Genomic DNA, 17,606 nt, shown 5'->3' with positions numbered 1-17,606 from the left:
AATCGTGGCACTCCACTGTGCCCGGCCAGCATTACCCAGCCACCCTCACTAAAGAGCCTTGCAGACCCTGAGGCAAGGCAGCAGCCGCTCCATGCCAGTGTTACCCACAGAGTGTCCACCTGCAGGGCCACGGGCCACCAGAGGTGCCACAGCACGAAGGCTAGGGCAGCATACTTGGCTGGGCCCATGCTGCGAAATGTCAGCTTGAGGTGCCCAATCTTTAGCCCATGCACAGCCTCCTGCGCCAGCCGCTCCTTGTGCATCTCACAGAGGCCCCAGATGAGCTAGATGAACCTGGGCATGGCATGCATGCTCTTGGCCTCCCCTGGCACAGCTGGTGGGATAGAGTAGAAGTGTTTGTGAAGACCAGGGGCCAGACACCACTGCACACAGGCCTGGCCCTGAAGCAGGGCCTTCCCAGAAGCCTGGAACTCAGACCACAAGCCCCGGTGCTCCTGAGACAAAAGTCCTGCCAGGAAGGCTGCTGTGATCTGGAGGTTGTGTGGCTCAGCCTCCTGCAGCAAAGATGTTATGCTGCCCTCCTTGCCCTCTGAGCCCTGCATGCACAGTGTGGCCAGCGGCAAGCTGCCTGGCCTGCGACAACTGCAGAGGTGTCTAAAGGAGGACAGCTGCAGGCCAGCACTGAGCATGAGATAGAACACTGCAAAAAGCACTGAGAAGTCATATGTAGGCATTCTAAGGGAGCAGCAGTGCCAGGCGTAGCGCTTCAGGCATGCACCAGGAAGCCAACAGCAATGTCCTCACTGTCAACATGTGCTGCCTGGAGCTGCCTGGCCGAGAACACATAGCAGCACATGCCCAGGCCCCAGAGAGCCAGCCGGTCAAGGTGCAGGAGGGTGGAAGCCTGCCTCCAAGCAGACTGGGCTCCAGACCACAGGGGGCTGAGTCTGGTAGGGACGCATACAGTAGAAAATACTGTGGGATCAGCAGGTATACATCTGTGGTGGTCTTCAGGGACCGCCCATCACACAGCAACAGTTCCTGGTGGCATTTGGATACTATCCGTGTGAAGACAGGAAGGTGGCACAAACCATGCATGGCTGAGGTCGCTTTGAGCAGGCGAATAAGGCAAGTCAGCCACCCCAGACTCACAACGGCACTTTCTCAGGTATGGTTCAATGCCCTCTTCCAAGAAACCCTTGAGGCTGTGCACGTACTTTCTGAGGAATGCTGTCACTGTGCCTAGACAGCTGATCAACACCTTGCAGGCATTTGTGAGCAGGTTACCCTACAGAAGGTTGAAGAGCAAATCTGGACAGACGTGAGGTCAGTCAGAGAGCAGTGATGCTCATGATTGGTGAACCTGAACCTGAACTCATCAAAGCCATCAAAGGTTAAGAGGAGGCGGTCAGGGTGGTCAAGGAGGACCTGGGAGACGTCCTGGTGGCCAAGGTCAAGCCAACAGCAATGTTCGAAGAGCAGTGTCTGCACAGAAGCAGTTTTGCCATACACTGCAGCCGCCAGGAGCTGAATGCAAAGATGAAGAGAACTTCCTGGAAGGCCCGCCCCGCAGCCCACAGCAGGTGCAGCTGCCAAAATGTGCTCTTGCCACTGCCTGCCTCACCCGCCACCAGCACGGCATCTGCATCTTCACTGTGATGGTCGTGGATGCTGAAGAGCTCCTCCAGACCTAGGGTAGCGGGGCTTTTCTGCAGGGGTCTAGCCATGCCTGCCTGTGTCTGGATCTCCAGAACATTCTCTGTATATATTTCCTCCAAGCAAAGATTCTCTGTCCCATCATAGGTACTCAGAAAGCAAGGCTGAGCAGATACTGTGGTCCTCAGCTGGGACATGTATCTCCTACGTGTAGCATCTGAAAGACAGAAGAAGAGGCACCTGAGATGAGACCAAGGGGAAGATGGGATCTGGCCAGAGAGCAGCCTTGGAGGAACATGATGGCACACACCGGGGAGAGTAGCCAGCAGGCGCCAGTCCTGGCTCTCCACTCACGGAGCTAAGGACTTTGAGGGCAGTCATGGGACCTTCCTAAGCCTCAGTTTCCTCCCTTGTGAAGTAGGTGAGATGACAGTCCCTACCTGATAGTTTCATGTGGATCAATTAAGATAATGCCTATTAAATTCTTTATTTGTGTCCAACACAAAGTAAGTGCTCTGAAGACACTGGCTAGCACTGTTACTATTACTGACATCAGGAAGAGCTAGAGAAGATTAGAAGGTGTGCTGGGCTGGGGTCAGAAGACCTGCACTCTGATGCCTGTCCCACCATATTGGTTAGGTAGCCATAGATAAGTCCTTTTACCACTTGGCCTCAGTTGTATCTTTCTAAAGGGAAACAGAAAGTTTAAGTGCTTAGGAGCCCAGTTTCTGAACTCAGATACATCTGAGTTTCAAACCTGGGCCCATCGTTAGCTTAGGCTCGCCACTCAGCCTTTCTGGCCTCAGTATTCTTATCTCTAAAACTGAGGACAATTCACACCTTGAAGGATTATTTCAGGAGGAAATGAGCTAAAATAGAGTTCAGAAGAATGCCTGACCCTCATAAACTCTCAGAAAATGGCATTTACTATCATTATGATTGGTGGGTGTAGTAGAGACAACAGGAGCTCCCTGTAGGTGCTCACATCCTAATTAATTCTCAGGATCTTGAATATATTACCTTATTGCAAGAGGGACTAGACAGAGGTGAAGAAACTAAAGACCTTCAGGTAGGGAGATTATCCTAGATTATCTGGGTGGACCTGGCACAAGATGGCCTCAGGGTCACTGGGGTGTCCGGGTCAAGCACTTGGACAAGATTCCCTCATCAAGATCCACTTCCGCATCATGTTCATGCGACTCTCTACAGTGAGAGTGTGTTCATGGACTGCTGCTCTTAATCATCCTCATACCAGTATGAGCAAACCACTTCCTGTGTCAGGGGTTAGTTCCCTTTTAAGAAAATGGCGAAATGGTTGTCTGAAGCCCCAGGGCTGGAGGACCTCAGAGCATCAGGCCTCACTGCCCCAACCTAGTACTGGCCCACTGGTTCTCAACTCAAACGCTAACAAGAAATTCTCACAGAGCACTCTTAGCATGTCAAAGCTGTATTTGCAGTCACATAAAGGAGATGTTCCACGTTTCTGTTTTGATACATTTTTTTTCCTCTGTAATGCCCCAATTTCCAATGTAGGTTATACAGCCATTGATATCAAAAACGATATCAAAAAATGATTCTCTAAAAAAATAATTATCTCTCATTTTAAAAACAAACGTGTCAATCAACACCTTTAGCAATGTCACCATGTCACAGCATTACAATGCATTAATGGCCAACTGTGCTTGATGATACTAACCAAGGACCAAGCCTGGCACCATGCTCTGTGCTGTGCACTGGGGTCTGGTCTCAGGTGAGATGGTACACATCCAGATACCATGCACAGGCTTCCCACAGATGTGCTCACTGCCCAGAGCAGAGGGCTCAGGGTGATAAATCCATCTGCCAACACCATCCACAGTTCAGGGCCCCTTGGTGCCCATGAGCTTTCCCTACAGTGACTGATGCAGGAACAAGACACATCAGACGTGTGTCCTCTCTTTACAACTGAAGATCTCTTCTCCCAAGAAAAGAGAGAGCATAGGTGGCAACAGTCTAGAACCAGATCATCCTCCCTTACCTTGTCACCTAACTTACCTGCCCCAGTTTCACATCTGCAAGGCAGAGAAAATATAACCTCCTCCTTTTCAGGGTTGCCATAAAGGACAAGATGCCTGGGATATTCAAACTGTGCTCTCCAAGCCTCTCCCATCCTTGGGTTTGGCTTGGTGACCATGCACAATCAGAGATACCACATTATCTATTTGGTTCTTGAGTTTCTGATAGTGAGTAGCTAAACTCCAGAGACAGGGAGATACCAGCCCTATCTCAAAAAGTGTTTCCACATCTTTTCATTATTGACAGTGAGTGTTTCCCTAGTAAGGAATTCCCATATTAGCCCCAATACACAGTAGCTCCAGTTATCACTCTGCAGTGCAGGAAGTCATAAAAGCTAACCCTAATATTACACACGGTAATCTTTTTAATCCTCCCAACAGCCTAATGAGACACAGGTGGTGTTAACCTTAAAATGAGGAAATGGAGTCAGGGAAGCTTGCACAGCCAGTAAGTGGGATTCTAACTGATGTGTCTCACCCTGGAGTTCTTGCTGTTACCCATGAATCTGTGCAGCCTTTTCATTTTCTCATGAACTGAGAACATATATATACCTTCAAAAGGCAGGGCCAAAGGGACTGGTAGCTCCTGAACATGTAGAAGAAAGGCAGCCAACGCATTTGCCTTCACTGTGGCAAGATCAAGGAGGCTTCTTCCTTTGGAAAAAGCAAGTCATTATCTTTTTAGAAAGTCTGATAAAGGTTTCTACAGATTACTGCCATTTCATAGGCATCTCTCTTCCACCACAATAAAAGGCCAGAAAACAAACAGCAAGATGAATTTAAAGAAGTCAATACAGCATTGGGTGGTGAAGTGAACACTTGAACACACACATCCAATCTGTCTTCCTCTCAAAACCCACTAAGAGAGTGGATAATAATAAAAAAAAAAAGGCATAAACCTATAAACCTAAAAGGATAGGAGAAACAATTCTGGAAGCAGGAAATCATCTGGGAGAGAGGTGGTTTCATCGAGTCTCATGGCTTGAAACACCATCTCTGCCTGTGACTCCCACATTTTCATATGGAAGTTAAATTGCTGCCCTGAGCCGTGGACATGCTCTCAACTGCCTACCACCATTTCCACTTAGATGTCTTATGAACACCTTCACCTGAATGGATCTAAAACTAAACTCCTATCTACATGCATGAGCCAAACCTACAACCTTCCTCATCTCGGCTTATGTCCACTCCATCCTTCCGGTTGCTCAGCACCAGAATTTGGGAGTCACCCTTGAAACCCCTCCTCTGTTATCCACCAGCAAGTCCTCTTGGCCCTACCTTCAAAGCATATTCAGAACAGCACGGTCCAGTAGAGGTATAAAGCCAGATACAATGCAAGATGCATGTGTAATTTTAAGCCTTCTAATAGCCACATTTGTAAAAGTAAAAAGAAATTGGTGAAATTAATCATGTATTTTATTTAACCCAATATAACGATTACTATTTCAACAGGTGATCAATGTAAAACACCACTGAGGTATTTTACATTCTTTCGTACAAAGTCTTTGAAACAATCTCAGTGTAGACTAGCCACATTTCAAGTACTCAGTAGACACACATGGCCAGTGTATACTGTGATGGACGCACAGCTATAAAATTCTACCACTTCTCCCTACCTTCTCTACTGCCACCATCCAAGCCACCATCATTGCTCACCTGGAAACAGCAGAGGCTGCCTAACTGGTCTCCCTGCCTCTGCAATCTAATCTCAACACCAGAGTCAGAGTGCAATTCTTTAAAAATAAAAGCCAGATCACACTATTCCTGTTACAAATATCCCACCAGTTTCCCCATTTTCTCAGGGTAAAAGCCCAATTCCAACAGTAACTTGCAAGGCCCCAAACAGAAAAAAGTGCTGTCTAGACAGCAGCACATTCCTCTCGAATAGAAATAGAAGAGCAGTTAGCATGTAAGTGTGGGCAACACAACTAGCTTGTCATCAACACAATAGCCAACAATGACAGAATAGACGTTCTTTTTAAATACACAAACAGTTAATAAAATAAACCATATATTGGGTCATAAAGCTAACTTGAATAAATTTCAAGGGCTTTACATCATTCAGAGGAAGTCCTCCGAGCACCTAAATTAATAGCAGAAAATTCCCATCTCTGCCCTACTAGCCCTCTCTGCCCCCAAATATAGTCAAGTTCTTTGTAATTCATAGATAAGCTTGAGAGAAGGAACGGAGTGACTTTTTGAGCCAGAAATAAAGTAGGAACCTAAAGCCAGAGGGATCATTCATGAGGCAACACCGAAGCCCAGGGAGTGTCACATGGAGGTATGTGTCCTTGGGGCTGGAGGGCTGGTTTTAATGCATAGGGAAGAGGGAGTACAGCCCTGGCATGCAGGAGGCAGATGTGAACTGAGAACTTGGAATAAGGTCAGGACCCCGGAAAAAAAAAAAAGTGCTGTCTATAACCATCCAGACCCTGGTTACTTCTCTTACTTTGATCATTCCACTCAGTACATGAGCCTCCTGTCTCCTAAAAACATCAAGTAAGCTCCTACCTCTGGGCCTTTGCCTGCAATTCCATTTTCCCATCTACCCACGTGACTAAAGCCCTCACCTCCTTTAAGTCTTTGCTCAAATTTTACCTTCCCAGTGAAGTGGACTCCCTGACTATCCTATTTAAAATTGTAATCACCAACCCTCTGTCTCCTGCAACTCTCTACCCCCAAAACCCATGCTATTTTCTACAGTACATATCACCTTTTAACATACTCTCCTGTCTTTGCTCCCTTTTGTTTACTGTCTGTCTCCCCCCCACTGAATGTGAGCATCTGTAGGACAAGGACTTTTGTCTGTTTTACTCTTTGATATTTCCAATACCTAGAAGAGTGCCTGGCACACAGTAGGTGCTCAAGAATTTGCCCAATGAATGAACAGTAACAGACTAAGAAGAGCCCAAATACCCAAATCCTAAGCCAACAATTGGCAGGTTGAAAACCACAGAACTATAAAGTTCTCCAGAATTAAAAGCATCAGGTACCTCTGGACCAAAGGAAATGATTAAATAAAGGAGCACTGAGTCAAAGTTTTCTGGAAACATATCTCCAGTTCCCCTTACCCAGTGCAAGCCACTAGCAACTGTCCCTGCCCTGCCATGGCAAAGTATGGTGATTTATATTCCATAAAGGCTGAAGCAGGATCATCAGACCAGCAGGCGCCAGACACAATGAAGGAGGTAGTTATTATACCCCAAACAGAAGGGTTAAATGACCATGTGCAAAATGAGTGCTGGGATGTCTCTGCATCACTATCACTGCCCAACCCTCTCTCACTCACTGGTCTCCTACAGCTCTGGCAGTCAGACCTTTATTCCCAGGCAGGAGGTCTGTGAAGTTTACAATGTGGACTCAACCAACCCAGGAGAAAAGGTCTAAGATGTAAACACTGCCATTTCCAAAAAATGTCTACAGTGAAACTCAAGGTACGCAAGATTCATCTGCACGCTCTGGGTTTCCAGTTAAGTTTTAAAGTGCTCTATTTCAGTCATGAGCAGACAACCAAGAAAGATCATATTCCCAAAGAAAGCATCTAATATGGAAGACAGAGGCCAAATAAATGGGAAAGGGGAAAGCACTTATAGGTAAAAAGGTTATGCAGGGTGAAAAAAATCTCCCCCCGCCCTCTGCCAAAAAGTCCACCCTATCATTTTAATCCTTAAGTAACACAAGATATTGCAAAACCATAAAACAAAAACAGGATGCTACAATGAGGAACATTTAAAATAGATCTTGGAAATTAAAGGAATCATAACAAAATGAAAACTCAAGGGTTTAAATATTAAAGGTGAGGGTATTATACAGAAAGTGGAACCAAAGGACACAGAGATGGAAAATAGATGAGAAGCAGAAGAAATGAGACAATCAGTCCAGGAGTTCTAAAATTCAAACAGTAGTAGTTTCATAAAGAGAGAAAACAGAAAGAAATAATCAACAAGCTAGTCAAGTAAACTTTCTAAAACATAAACACATGAGTGACCAGATTCAAAGTGTATTTTGGGTGCCCAGCACAATGAAAGAACTCCAAGGCACATAATAGTGAAATTCCAGAATGTTAGGGACCAAAATAAACTTTTACAAGGTTCCAGAAAGAATTATAAAATGGTTTTGGAATTCTTCTAGGAATTCTCTGAAAGATTAGGAAATAATACTCTTAAAATTCTGAAGGAAAATGACCATCCCAGAATGTTATACCCAGCTAAACTGTCAATCAAATAGGAAGAAACTTTTAGATATATAAAAGTTTAGAAAGTTTAACTCCAAAACCTCACCCTAGAGAATTAGCTGAATGATATTCTCTCCCAAAATAGAGCAAACCAAGAAAAAGGAAGATGGAGTATTCAGGATACAGGAGAACCAACATAGGAGGACTAGGAAGGGAAATCTCAGGATGACAGCTCTGTACAACAAGTAGACGGCCACCAGTCCAGACAGATTGCAATAGTGTGACCCAAGACTCAGACATGTTAAGGGTAGTTACCTTCTAGATGTGCAGGCAGGCCTGGCTCTAAACTTGATCTGTATTTGGCTTGTCTGTACCACTAGCTAATATCATTTTTTCTCTCAACCCCTGTTACCTGGGTCAGTGAGGTCACTCATTTCACCCACAGAAGTATCTGGCCTTGCCCTATTCCTGGAAGCTGAAAGAGCCTTTGGCAACCTTACAACTGAACATACAGAGCAGCCAGCCCACTTCCTCAAACCATATTGCTGCTGGACATCTGGCCCCTGACTTACAGCCACCCAAACTGATCCCCCAGCTGTAGTGAATCCAGTTTCCCAGGACTCACTCGTGCCCTTTCCCAATGACTTCCCAGCAAGGGACGACGTTATAACGTCCCAGAGAAGATAAAACCAGGTCATGTCCCTGAGAACCTGTCAGCCTCCCTGCCCCTGGGAGACTTCATTCAAGAAGGAAAGGCAATACTATCCTTTCCTAACACAGGTGTTTATGCTGTGTTTTTCAAAACAAAACAATACATTATTTGGAGAATCATTGTATAAGGTATTAAAACTATAAAGAAAGGCAAATAAATGATTAACACATAAATCAGGCTAGTGGTTGCTATTGAGAAAGGTACTGATAACATTTTATTTCTTCACCTGAGTGATGGGAACATGTTTATACCATAACATGTGAGATTATATACTTTTTAGGAGTCATGGCATATTTCCCAAGTTAAACATATGTAAGCTAATATTGTGAAGGAGCCAACCAATTCAGTCTGCCACCCTGGCCCAATCTACTTCAGTGGCTGCATGAGTCAGATAGATAGGTGGTGTTACAGCCTCAGGTTTGCTAACTATGGTTATGCCCAACGAAGCAAGTTTACAACATGAAGCCCCACATTTCATGTCAGAGAGAGAAAAGCACAAGCTTTGGGGACAAACAGGCTTGGATTCAAATTCTAGCTAGGCCACCTCCCAGATGGGAAATTGGGGCAGTTTCTTCATTGTTAAGGAACAGTATAGCCACACTATACCCTTGGAAGGTAGCAGTGTAGCTGAAATGAGAAAATAAATGTAAAGAGCTACATATAGTGCCCGGTACACAATAGCAAACAGATGCAATGGGTACCTTAGGGATTTAGTTCTTTACTTTAATTTTGTCTCATTTCATGGCATTTTTCCATCCCCAACCTGAAACCCATGACAACCACCACTGTATAGGAAATTATATGTCAGGTTATGATAGTAGCCAAGGCAGTCCTGGAGGAGGTGAATATGTTAGTTGGACATACCACAAGTGCAACCCACACTGAATCAGAAATTCAGCCACTGAACAAAGGCCTCCAGGTTAAAGAATGGTAGAATGCCAGGGTCAAAGGAGGCTCAGAGAGAGCTGGATTCTAAAAACTTAAACCCATTCCTGTAAACTCCTACAACCCCTACACCTCTCAAAGCTCTTGCCTACCATCCTTTCCACGTGCTCAGCTCAGTCCCAGCCCTCATGTTTTTGCTGTCTACCTAGCCCTTTCTTAAGATGGATTCTTAGCTCCTTAAAATGCAGCCTTTCTTCTTTCCAAATACAAGCATTAAGATTATAAATTTCCCTCTATGTTCTACTTTAGTTGCATCCCATAAATTTTTATAAATCATATTCTCATTATTGTTTGATTCTGAACACTTTCAGACTTCCATTATTTCTTCTCTGGCCCATGAGTTATCCTATTTTCTTTTCTTCATCAATCTAAATACTCCCTCTATTCATGTCCTATCTCATCCTATAGTTCCAGGCTGCCTTCTAGACCCCTTCTCTAAACCCCTCAGAGCATATAGGCCAGACCACACTGTTCAAAACTTGATCAAAGATGACAAGACACAATCCTGTAACGTCCTATGTGGACTGAATCGACCCCACCAACAGATCATAGCAGACAAGGTGGTATAAAAGCTAACCTGTCTTCTGTAGCATCCAGAGGGACAGGCTCAGGAGATGGTGCTCAGGGCACAGCTGTAGGTGTCACGTGCATTAACAGAGGAGACCACACCATGTCTGCTCTGTAAGTACCAGCTTTAAAACAGCCTTGAAGACAGACTGGCTTATTCCATCAGACTCAACTTAGACTTACCTTAACTCACTTGCACACCAAATGCATTTGTTTTAAATAGACAAAAATAAAAACTAGAAAGTCCCCCAACCCAACCTATCCTAACACTGCATTCATTCATTCAGTAATTCGCTTATTTATCGTTAAGTATTCATTGAGTGCCTACTATGTGCAAGGTACCTTGAGCACAAGATGACAGAGCCTGGCAGGTACTAGGCATCTAAATAGACTCCGGCTGAATAAAAATGAATAATAAGTTAACGATGAATGAATGAACCAAGGCTCAAGTCCAGCACTGACCCTCTCATTTACTACTGTGAGCTTACTCAAGCCACTTCTCCAGTCCATAAAGTGGGAATGTTAATGGCTCTTCCATCTCCACCACAGGAGGCCTGAGGATCACTAAAAGTTTCAGAACTATCAAACAGACACTTTTCTGTTCTTTTGGAATGGCATTTTCAGAGGAAATTTTATCCTAACTCCAAATGTCTATGATCTAAGGAAATGTCGTATCAGAAATCTTGTGTGGGCATTTAAACTATATTTGTATATAAAATGTGCTATATTAATTACTAAATACAATTTATTTTAATGAATTTTTATGATCTGTTGAGTTATTAATTTAAAACAGGCAGCAATAACAGTGTACAAGTACAGAATATCACAAATAACAGAATTGATAGCGGCCAGTGGTAATGTTAGTGAGTGTTTCCAATGTGCTAGACACTGTTCTAAGCATTACACAAATCTTTTTACAGATGAGGAAGCTGAGACAGGAGAAATCAGGATGGAGAGGGTCCACTGAGAAGCTTGAGGTACTACAGAGGGGCCTTGAGCCTACATTTTTCTGACTCCAGAAGTCAAGCCCATGGCTATCACCCAACACTTCATCTCATCAGAAGTGGTGTAATACCCAAAATCTAGAACAACTTTTACCTGCCTGGCTACGTTTTGAGGGGGAATCCCATGACCCACAGTGCTGACTTCATGAAAACAAATTAGTATTGGTGACTAGACACCCTTTTCCTGTGAATTTTGATTACACAGGATTGAAGTGCCTTACCCTCTGGGATGACGTAAAGATGGGCAGCATGATTTCATTACACTCATACAGGCTGAAGAAGCCCTGCTCCTGGGCCAGGTTCAACATGCCCTCCACGTGCCTGTGGAGTCTCCTGGCGATGTCTGGCAGGTGATTTTGCAGGTCATGGGCTGGGTGGGGTGAGTGGGAGTCCTAGCAGCCAGGGAGCTGGAGGCACTGGCTGTGGGCCTCCTGGACAGCCACAACAGCTGTGCACAGCCCTAAGCACCTTTATTCTGCAATGTCCAGGAGGCACCTGGCCAAGTGGGAGAGGGGCTGGCCTCGGAGGCTGAGGCCCTCAAAGTCTTCCCAGAAGAGGACTTCCCAGAAAAGCAGCCAGTCCAGGACCCTCTCAAAGCCCTCCAGGAACCCCAAGACCAGCAGCCCCATTAGCTGGCTTCTCTGTACCTGGAAAACCTCCTGTGTGCACATTTCCCAACCTGGGGAAGAGAGTGAGGTCAAAACAGGAGTCTTCCAGAAGCAGGCAGGGGGGTGCCGGAGGGGGCAAGTTGGCCGCCCCACAAGTCCAAAATAGCTGGGGTTCTACCCTCAGACACTACCCAATCCAAGTTCCCCACTGTAGAGATGAACAAACTGAGGCCCAGAGAAGGCAAGAAACTGGCTCAAGGTCCCACAGAGAGCTTGAAGCAGCCAGAAGTTAAATCAAGACCCCTGGCTCCCACAGTCATGCTTCATCCCTGGCTTAAGAAATTTAAAAAGGCTTGAGCTAATATTAGGAGCAGCATCTCCCAAGGGATCAGAGAGTTCTCTCTGAGGGTTTGTGAGAGGGCTCTTCCCTGCTATTGGATTTAGGCTATAGCAGCTCTCTCTTCAATAATATCTATTAGGCACATACAGTGTGCCAAGACCATTCTAAATGCTTTCATGTATGAATCCATTTAACGCTCCCAACCACTCTGAAGTAGGTACTATAATCAGCTCTATTTTACAGATGAAGAAACTGAGGCATTGAGAGGATAAGGGACTTGTACAAGGGTTCACACTTAGATGAGGTGAGCTAGGATTTGAACCGAAGCAAGGAAATTCCCAAATGCACGTCTTTGTTCCCTTTCTATTTGGGCTCCCCACAAGGGACCCAAGACTCTGCCTGTATAGGGAATCCGGTGCTACCCCAAGGGACAGACCCAGAACATTAAAGATTCTAACTTAGAAGAAGCAAAAATCATGGTGCAAACTAAGTAGTTTTGGAGCTTATGGGTGCATTGACGTGTTATCACTGTCCCCTCCCAATTGGCCTCCAGCCCTCACCTCCATCTCTCTCCCTCCCCACCACACATTACATTCTCCACCTTGACTTTGTCTGTTGATGGCTTGCTCTGGGCTCAGTCCTTACACTCTAGGTTCTGAGAATTTGAGGGGAAACAATCCCTGAGAGCTTCAAACCTTGGAGGTCCCCAAGCGGCAGACAGTCTGTCAGCTGGATCCATTCTGTGAGTGTCACAGGGTCCAGGAATGCACACTGATGCGGTTCCCAGAGAAAATGAAAGTGAAACCAAGTGGGCATGGAAATAGAAGAATGCCTCTTCTTTTTATAAAACAGGGACATTCTGAGATAGTCAAGGGAGCACATGCCATAGGGCTTGGGGATTTTGCATCTTTCTTTTTGGTTGTTTATTTGTCTCACTCCCTTCCTGGTCCAAGATGAAGCCTGGGTCTTCCTCGTCCTGGTATCCCAAAGCTTGGCACAGGACTGGGCCCAGGGTGGGCACCTTGGGAAGCTCAAGTCAAATATCCATCAATCAAGTGGAAGGGCTGGAACATTCTGTGCCTGTCCTCATACACCGGCCAAAGCAAGGAAAAGGAAAAATTTCCGACTCAGAATGCTGCCAACACTAAGGTTGGAAGCCAGACGAGGAAACAGAGAGCAAAGGTATCTGCATGCCTGGCAGCTTGGGAGACAGAGGGAGTCACCCAGAGGCTGCTCCCACCAGGAGCTAACAGTTGTCTATGGCCTCCTCCCAGAGCCCACTGGCAAGCAGAGGAGGTAGGAGAGAGGTGGCGGGGGAGAGAGGAGAGAACAAGAAAAGGCAGGAAGAGCTCTGGGTTTGCCCTGGAGTAGTTCTCAGCCACGGAAATACCAGCCCCATCACCACCCCTGCCCTGGTACAGGGGAAAAGAACTACCCAGACCTCCCTCTGGGAACAGTCCAGAAATGAGGCTGGCACTCCGGCTGACCTGAGGCTTGGAGAGCATGTGTGCAGCCTAAGGATGGACAGCCACTCTCTCCTCCACTGAAGGTCACTAGCTTGGTAGAGCAGGCATGGCCAAGTCACCAGCGAGCAGTTTGGAGCAGGAAGGCAAAGGCTGAGTGGCAGGCCTAGATCTGCTCACAGACCCCACCTACTGGGGAAACCCCAAGAGGATGAGCCAGAAGCCAGAGTTGGTCAACCCACTGTGCAGAAGGAGAGACATACCTCACTGGGGGATTAGACACAGCCACAGATGCACTCACCCACGAGGGGACAAGCTGTGAGTAAGCAGGGGCTCTTCTCAAACACACCGAGTCTGGGCAGCTGACAGAAGCTGAGCCACGCACACCCAACTGATGGAGACAGGGCTCTGTGGACACCAGGAGGGAGACACAGGCCTGGGTCATATAAGGTTTGGTGTTCTTCCCTCCCACAGCAGCTGGAAAAGCTTCTCTCTGCCATGGCCTTCTTCCAAGGGAGAATCCCCGAGGACCAGTTTGGCCAGCCCCTGTCTCTGAGCAGGCATGGTCCTTTCTCATCATAACCAGCCAGGGGAGAGGACCTGGCTTCCTTGCTGTCCTCACTGACCAGCTCAGGAAGTTCCTCATTATGTCTAGCTAAGTTTCCTCCGCTTCAGTTTAAACTGAGGTGAGAGATCAGATGACATCTCATCACTCACTTCAGAAAAACTCCCTAAAATCCTGCCTCCTGCCCCTTAATCACCTGTTCAGACTTCCCCACTTCAGACTACACAAATCAGTCTGTTTCCACTGCTGTTTCTTCTCTACTTCAGTTACCACAACTTTGGAGTCATTATAGGCTCTCCCCAAGAAAGGTGAGGCCCACACAAAGCAAAGGGCATTTCCTTGCTGAAACAGAGGGTCAAATGAAAGGGGCAACCCAGGTGGGCCCTGCCTCATCCCCAAGCCCTGAGACCTCCCTCCTTCCTGAGACCACAGCCAGCCTGGGTTCCCTGGAGCCCTGAGCCAGCTGATTGGCTTAAGTGCTGAAACCTCAGCCCGCTGGGCCCCTGGACGGAAGGGTTACAGAGGCCCAGGGAGGCTGCATCTTCTGAACCGTCCTGGCTCTGAGCAGAGGCCAAGCCTGCACTGAGGCGCTGGACACATCCCCGTTCTCTGCAGTCACCCTCCTTTCTGGCCCCCTTCAGCAAGCTTCTCTCCAGAACATTTCCCACCAGCACACAAACTAATTTCTCCATCATGAAAGTAAAGCCCTCTCTTCTGCTCTTGACTCCAACCCCATTTCCCTGCCTCCTTCAGAGCAGGACTCCTTGTTATCTGTCCTGCTGCCTTTCCTTCCCCTCCAATCCTGTACCCTGTACTCCAGCCCCAGGGCCTTTTCTCCTCACCAGTGACCTCCACACTGCTGTATTCTCAGCCCTCATCTTGCTGCCTCTGCCAAAGGCATCAGTCAGAGTCGCTCCCTCTCTCCTTGAAGCACGCTCCTCACTGCCGTCCAGGACTGCCATCCTTCTGGCTGCTCTTAATGTCTCCTTGGCTGGTCCTCCTAACACTGGAGCCTCAGAACTCTCTGATTGGCCCTCTTTTCTCTGTATCACTGTCTCCCCACGTGAGCCTACCTGCTCTTGTGGCTTTAAACACCAGCTATCTGGTGATGATGCCCACAGTTTCATTTTCAGCTCCCTCCACATTAAAATGTCCCAACTGCCTACTGGACATCTTCACAGGGATACCTAATGGGCATCTCCAACTTAAGCACAAACCACACCCCCGATCTTCCTCCTAAACAGGTCCCATTTCAGCTAAAGGCAGCTCAAAACGTCCAGATGCTCAGGCCAGAAACCTCCAAGTCATCCTTGATTTTACCTTTCTTCTTGCATCCCAAATCCTCCTGACCTCACCTTCAAAATAGATCCTAAATCTAAAAATTTAATTTTTTTCACTAGCTCTATGCCATGAGTACAAGCCCCCATTGTCTCTCCCCAGAATGACAACAGTGCGCCCCTCACTGGTTCCCCCTGCTCACTGTTTTCTGCCCTCACTCCCTACAGTGAGTCTGCTAACCTTGAAGTCAGAGCAGGTGACACCACTGCCCCAGGGGCTCCCACTGCACAGCACAAAGGGGAAACCAGAGTCCTCACCACTGATGTCAACCGCCCATGCAGTGGACCCCCACCACCCCACCCCTTACGTCTGTGCACTCACTTCCTACTAAGGCCCTATTGGCTCCTCACTCATCCTGCTCCAGCCACACAAGCCAGACCTGCTCCCACCTCACATGCTTCTGCCTGAGGGCCTTTACACATGCTCTTCCTTCTTTGGGAAGATACCTCCTTTCCCCCAGATATTCACATAGTTCATTCATCACCTCTTTCAATGGTTCGCTCAGCTGTTACCATCTCAGAGAGGCCTTCCCTGACTACACTGTATAGAATTACAACACCCAACCCTGACTTCTCATCCCCCTTGCCTGCCTTGTTTTCCTCCAGAGCACTGCTCACCACCCGATATATCATGTAGTTACTTATTTGATGGCTGTCCGACTCCTTTCTAGAATACAACCTCCATGAAGGCAGGGAGTTTAGTATAATTTTTTCATTACTGTCTCCCCAGGATCTCACCCAGTACACTAATAAAGATTGTTTGAATGGATAAAAGAATGAATTTACTCTGCCTGGTTCCAGGAAGCAGAATCGGATTCCAGGGGTGGAATTTGCAAGCCACAAATTTTAGCTAAATGAAATGAGAGCTGGAGGACTCTGAACAGCTCCCTCATAAGTAACTAGTTCCCACCACTGAGCACATGCAGCAGAGGGATCCTGCGCTGGGGAACAGGTGAGCAGACCAGATGGGTCCCTTCTAGCCTCAGATCCCAGCTGTAGATTAGCTAAGGGGATTTGGGTAACCAGCAAATGCAGAGGCGGAGGGATTGGGACAGGAGAGCAGAGGCAAGGAGAATGTCACTCTGGTCTTCACCAAGGGGCCAATGACAGACTTCCCTCTATGGAAGACAGACCCCGTGGGCAGGGTACAGCCCAGGGAAAGACCAAGGCCATGCAGGGAGAAGCAAGAGCAGAGTCAGAGCCAGGGGTCCCGCTGTGGGAGGGTCTTCCCTAGGGGATTTGGGGAGGCTTTTTAGTTTGTTGGAAACAAGTAGGACCAGATGACTGCTCCCCAACGTGAAGTGGAGAGGTCAAACAGCACAGAGGATGTGCTGGCATCCGGCCTACCTGGGCTGGGGCCTCCACCCCACCAGTGGGAGGAGACTCCCATAGTAGTTACAGGGCCCCAGGTAGGGTTAGAGGTCATCCACTCTCTCACGTATACCCACCTATTCACAGACAGTAAAAATGAGGAAATTGAGGCCCGGGGAGAGTAACCCCGCTGAAATTTGACACCTGGCCTCATTTCCAGGCCGGCTCCCCGGGTGCCTCGGGATTTGGGTAACCAGCTCTTACCCTGCAGGATCTCCCGCCACACACGCCTGGATCCCCAAACCACGGTCTCTCACCAGGCCTCCAGCGTTCCTGGGGACCAGCAGTTCGCCCACACCCCCAAGCCTCCTTATCCTCTGTAGCCACAGCCCGCCAGGGGGCTCCCCAACCTCAAGACGCCCCCTTTCCTTCAACCTTCCATTTAGACCCCTTCCTTCACCGGGGGCCTGGACGGCTCTGAAGTTAGGCGTCCGAGTTCCGGGCCGGGGGCACGGGCGCGCTCACCGCGGGCCACCGGCGCCGGCCCCCTCCGCTCAGTCGGGCCGCCACTCCCGGCTCCGGCTCTGCTGGGCCCTCGCGGGCGCTGCGCCGCCGCTCGCCCCGCCCCGCCGCCCCGGCCTCCACCGCCGGGCCCCCCGCCCCCTTGCCCAGCCCCACGGCCCTGCCGGCCACGCCCTTCCGATCCCCACGGGGCCCGCCGCCCGCGGAGCAGAGAGCGCCCCTGCGGCCGGCAGGACGGGCCCGGCGTGACCCCCTTTCTGGGCCTCCTTTCCCCCGGAGAGAAGCTCAGGACCAGCCTCCCTCCCAGCTCTCCCCCCCACCCACACTCACACGGAGACATCCTGTGCAATGAAAAGCTAGGAAAGCTGTCGGTGCCAGTATTGACGG

General features: G+C 48.1%; 1 protein-coding gene across 1 annotated transcript in view; it reads right to left on the bottom strand.

Annotated features, from left to right (window-relative positions):
- Positions 1–17,320, bottom strand: part of NOD2 (nucleotide binding oligomerization domain containing 2) — a 34,366-nt gene extending 17,046 nt beyond the window's left edge. Inside the window, 11 exon segments of the mRNA XM_073226956.1 lie at positions 50–113; positions 116–670; positions 673–858; positions 861–1,089; positions 1,091–1,272; positions 1,275–1,460; positions 1,463–1,834; positions 4,224–4,321; positions 11,290–11,752; positions 13,748–13,892; positions 17,108–17,320. Coding sequence (XP_073083057.1) covers positions 50–113; positions 116–670; positions 673–858; positions 861–1,089; positions 1,091–1,272; positions 1,275–1,460; positions 1,463–1,834; positions 4,224–4,321; positions 11,290–11,744 — 2,327 coding nt within the window. The 5' untranslated portion in view covers positions 11,745–11,752; positions 13,748–13,892; positions 17,108–17,320.
- Positions 17,321–17,606: the final 286 nt, after the last annotated feature.

The sequence above is a fragment of the Manis javanica genome, chromosome 17 (assembly GCF_040802235.1).
Source record: "Manis javanica isolate MJ-LG chromosome 17, MJ_LKY, whole genome shotgun sequence".
Classification (NCBI taxonomy): Eukaryota; Metazoa; Chordata; class Mammalia; order Pholidota; family Manidae; genus Manis; species Manis javanica.
Note: the sequence above shows the minus strand (reverse complement) of the source record. Positions and strands in the feature narration are given on the sequence as shown.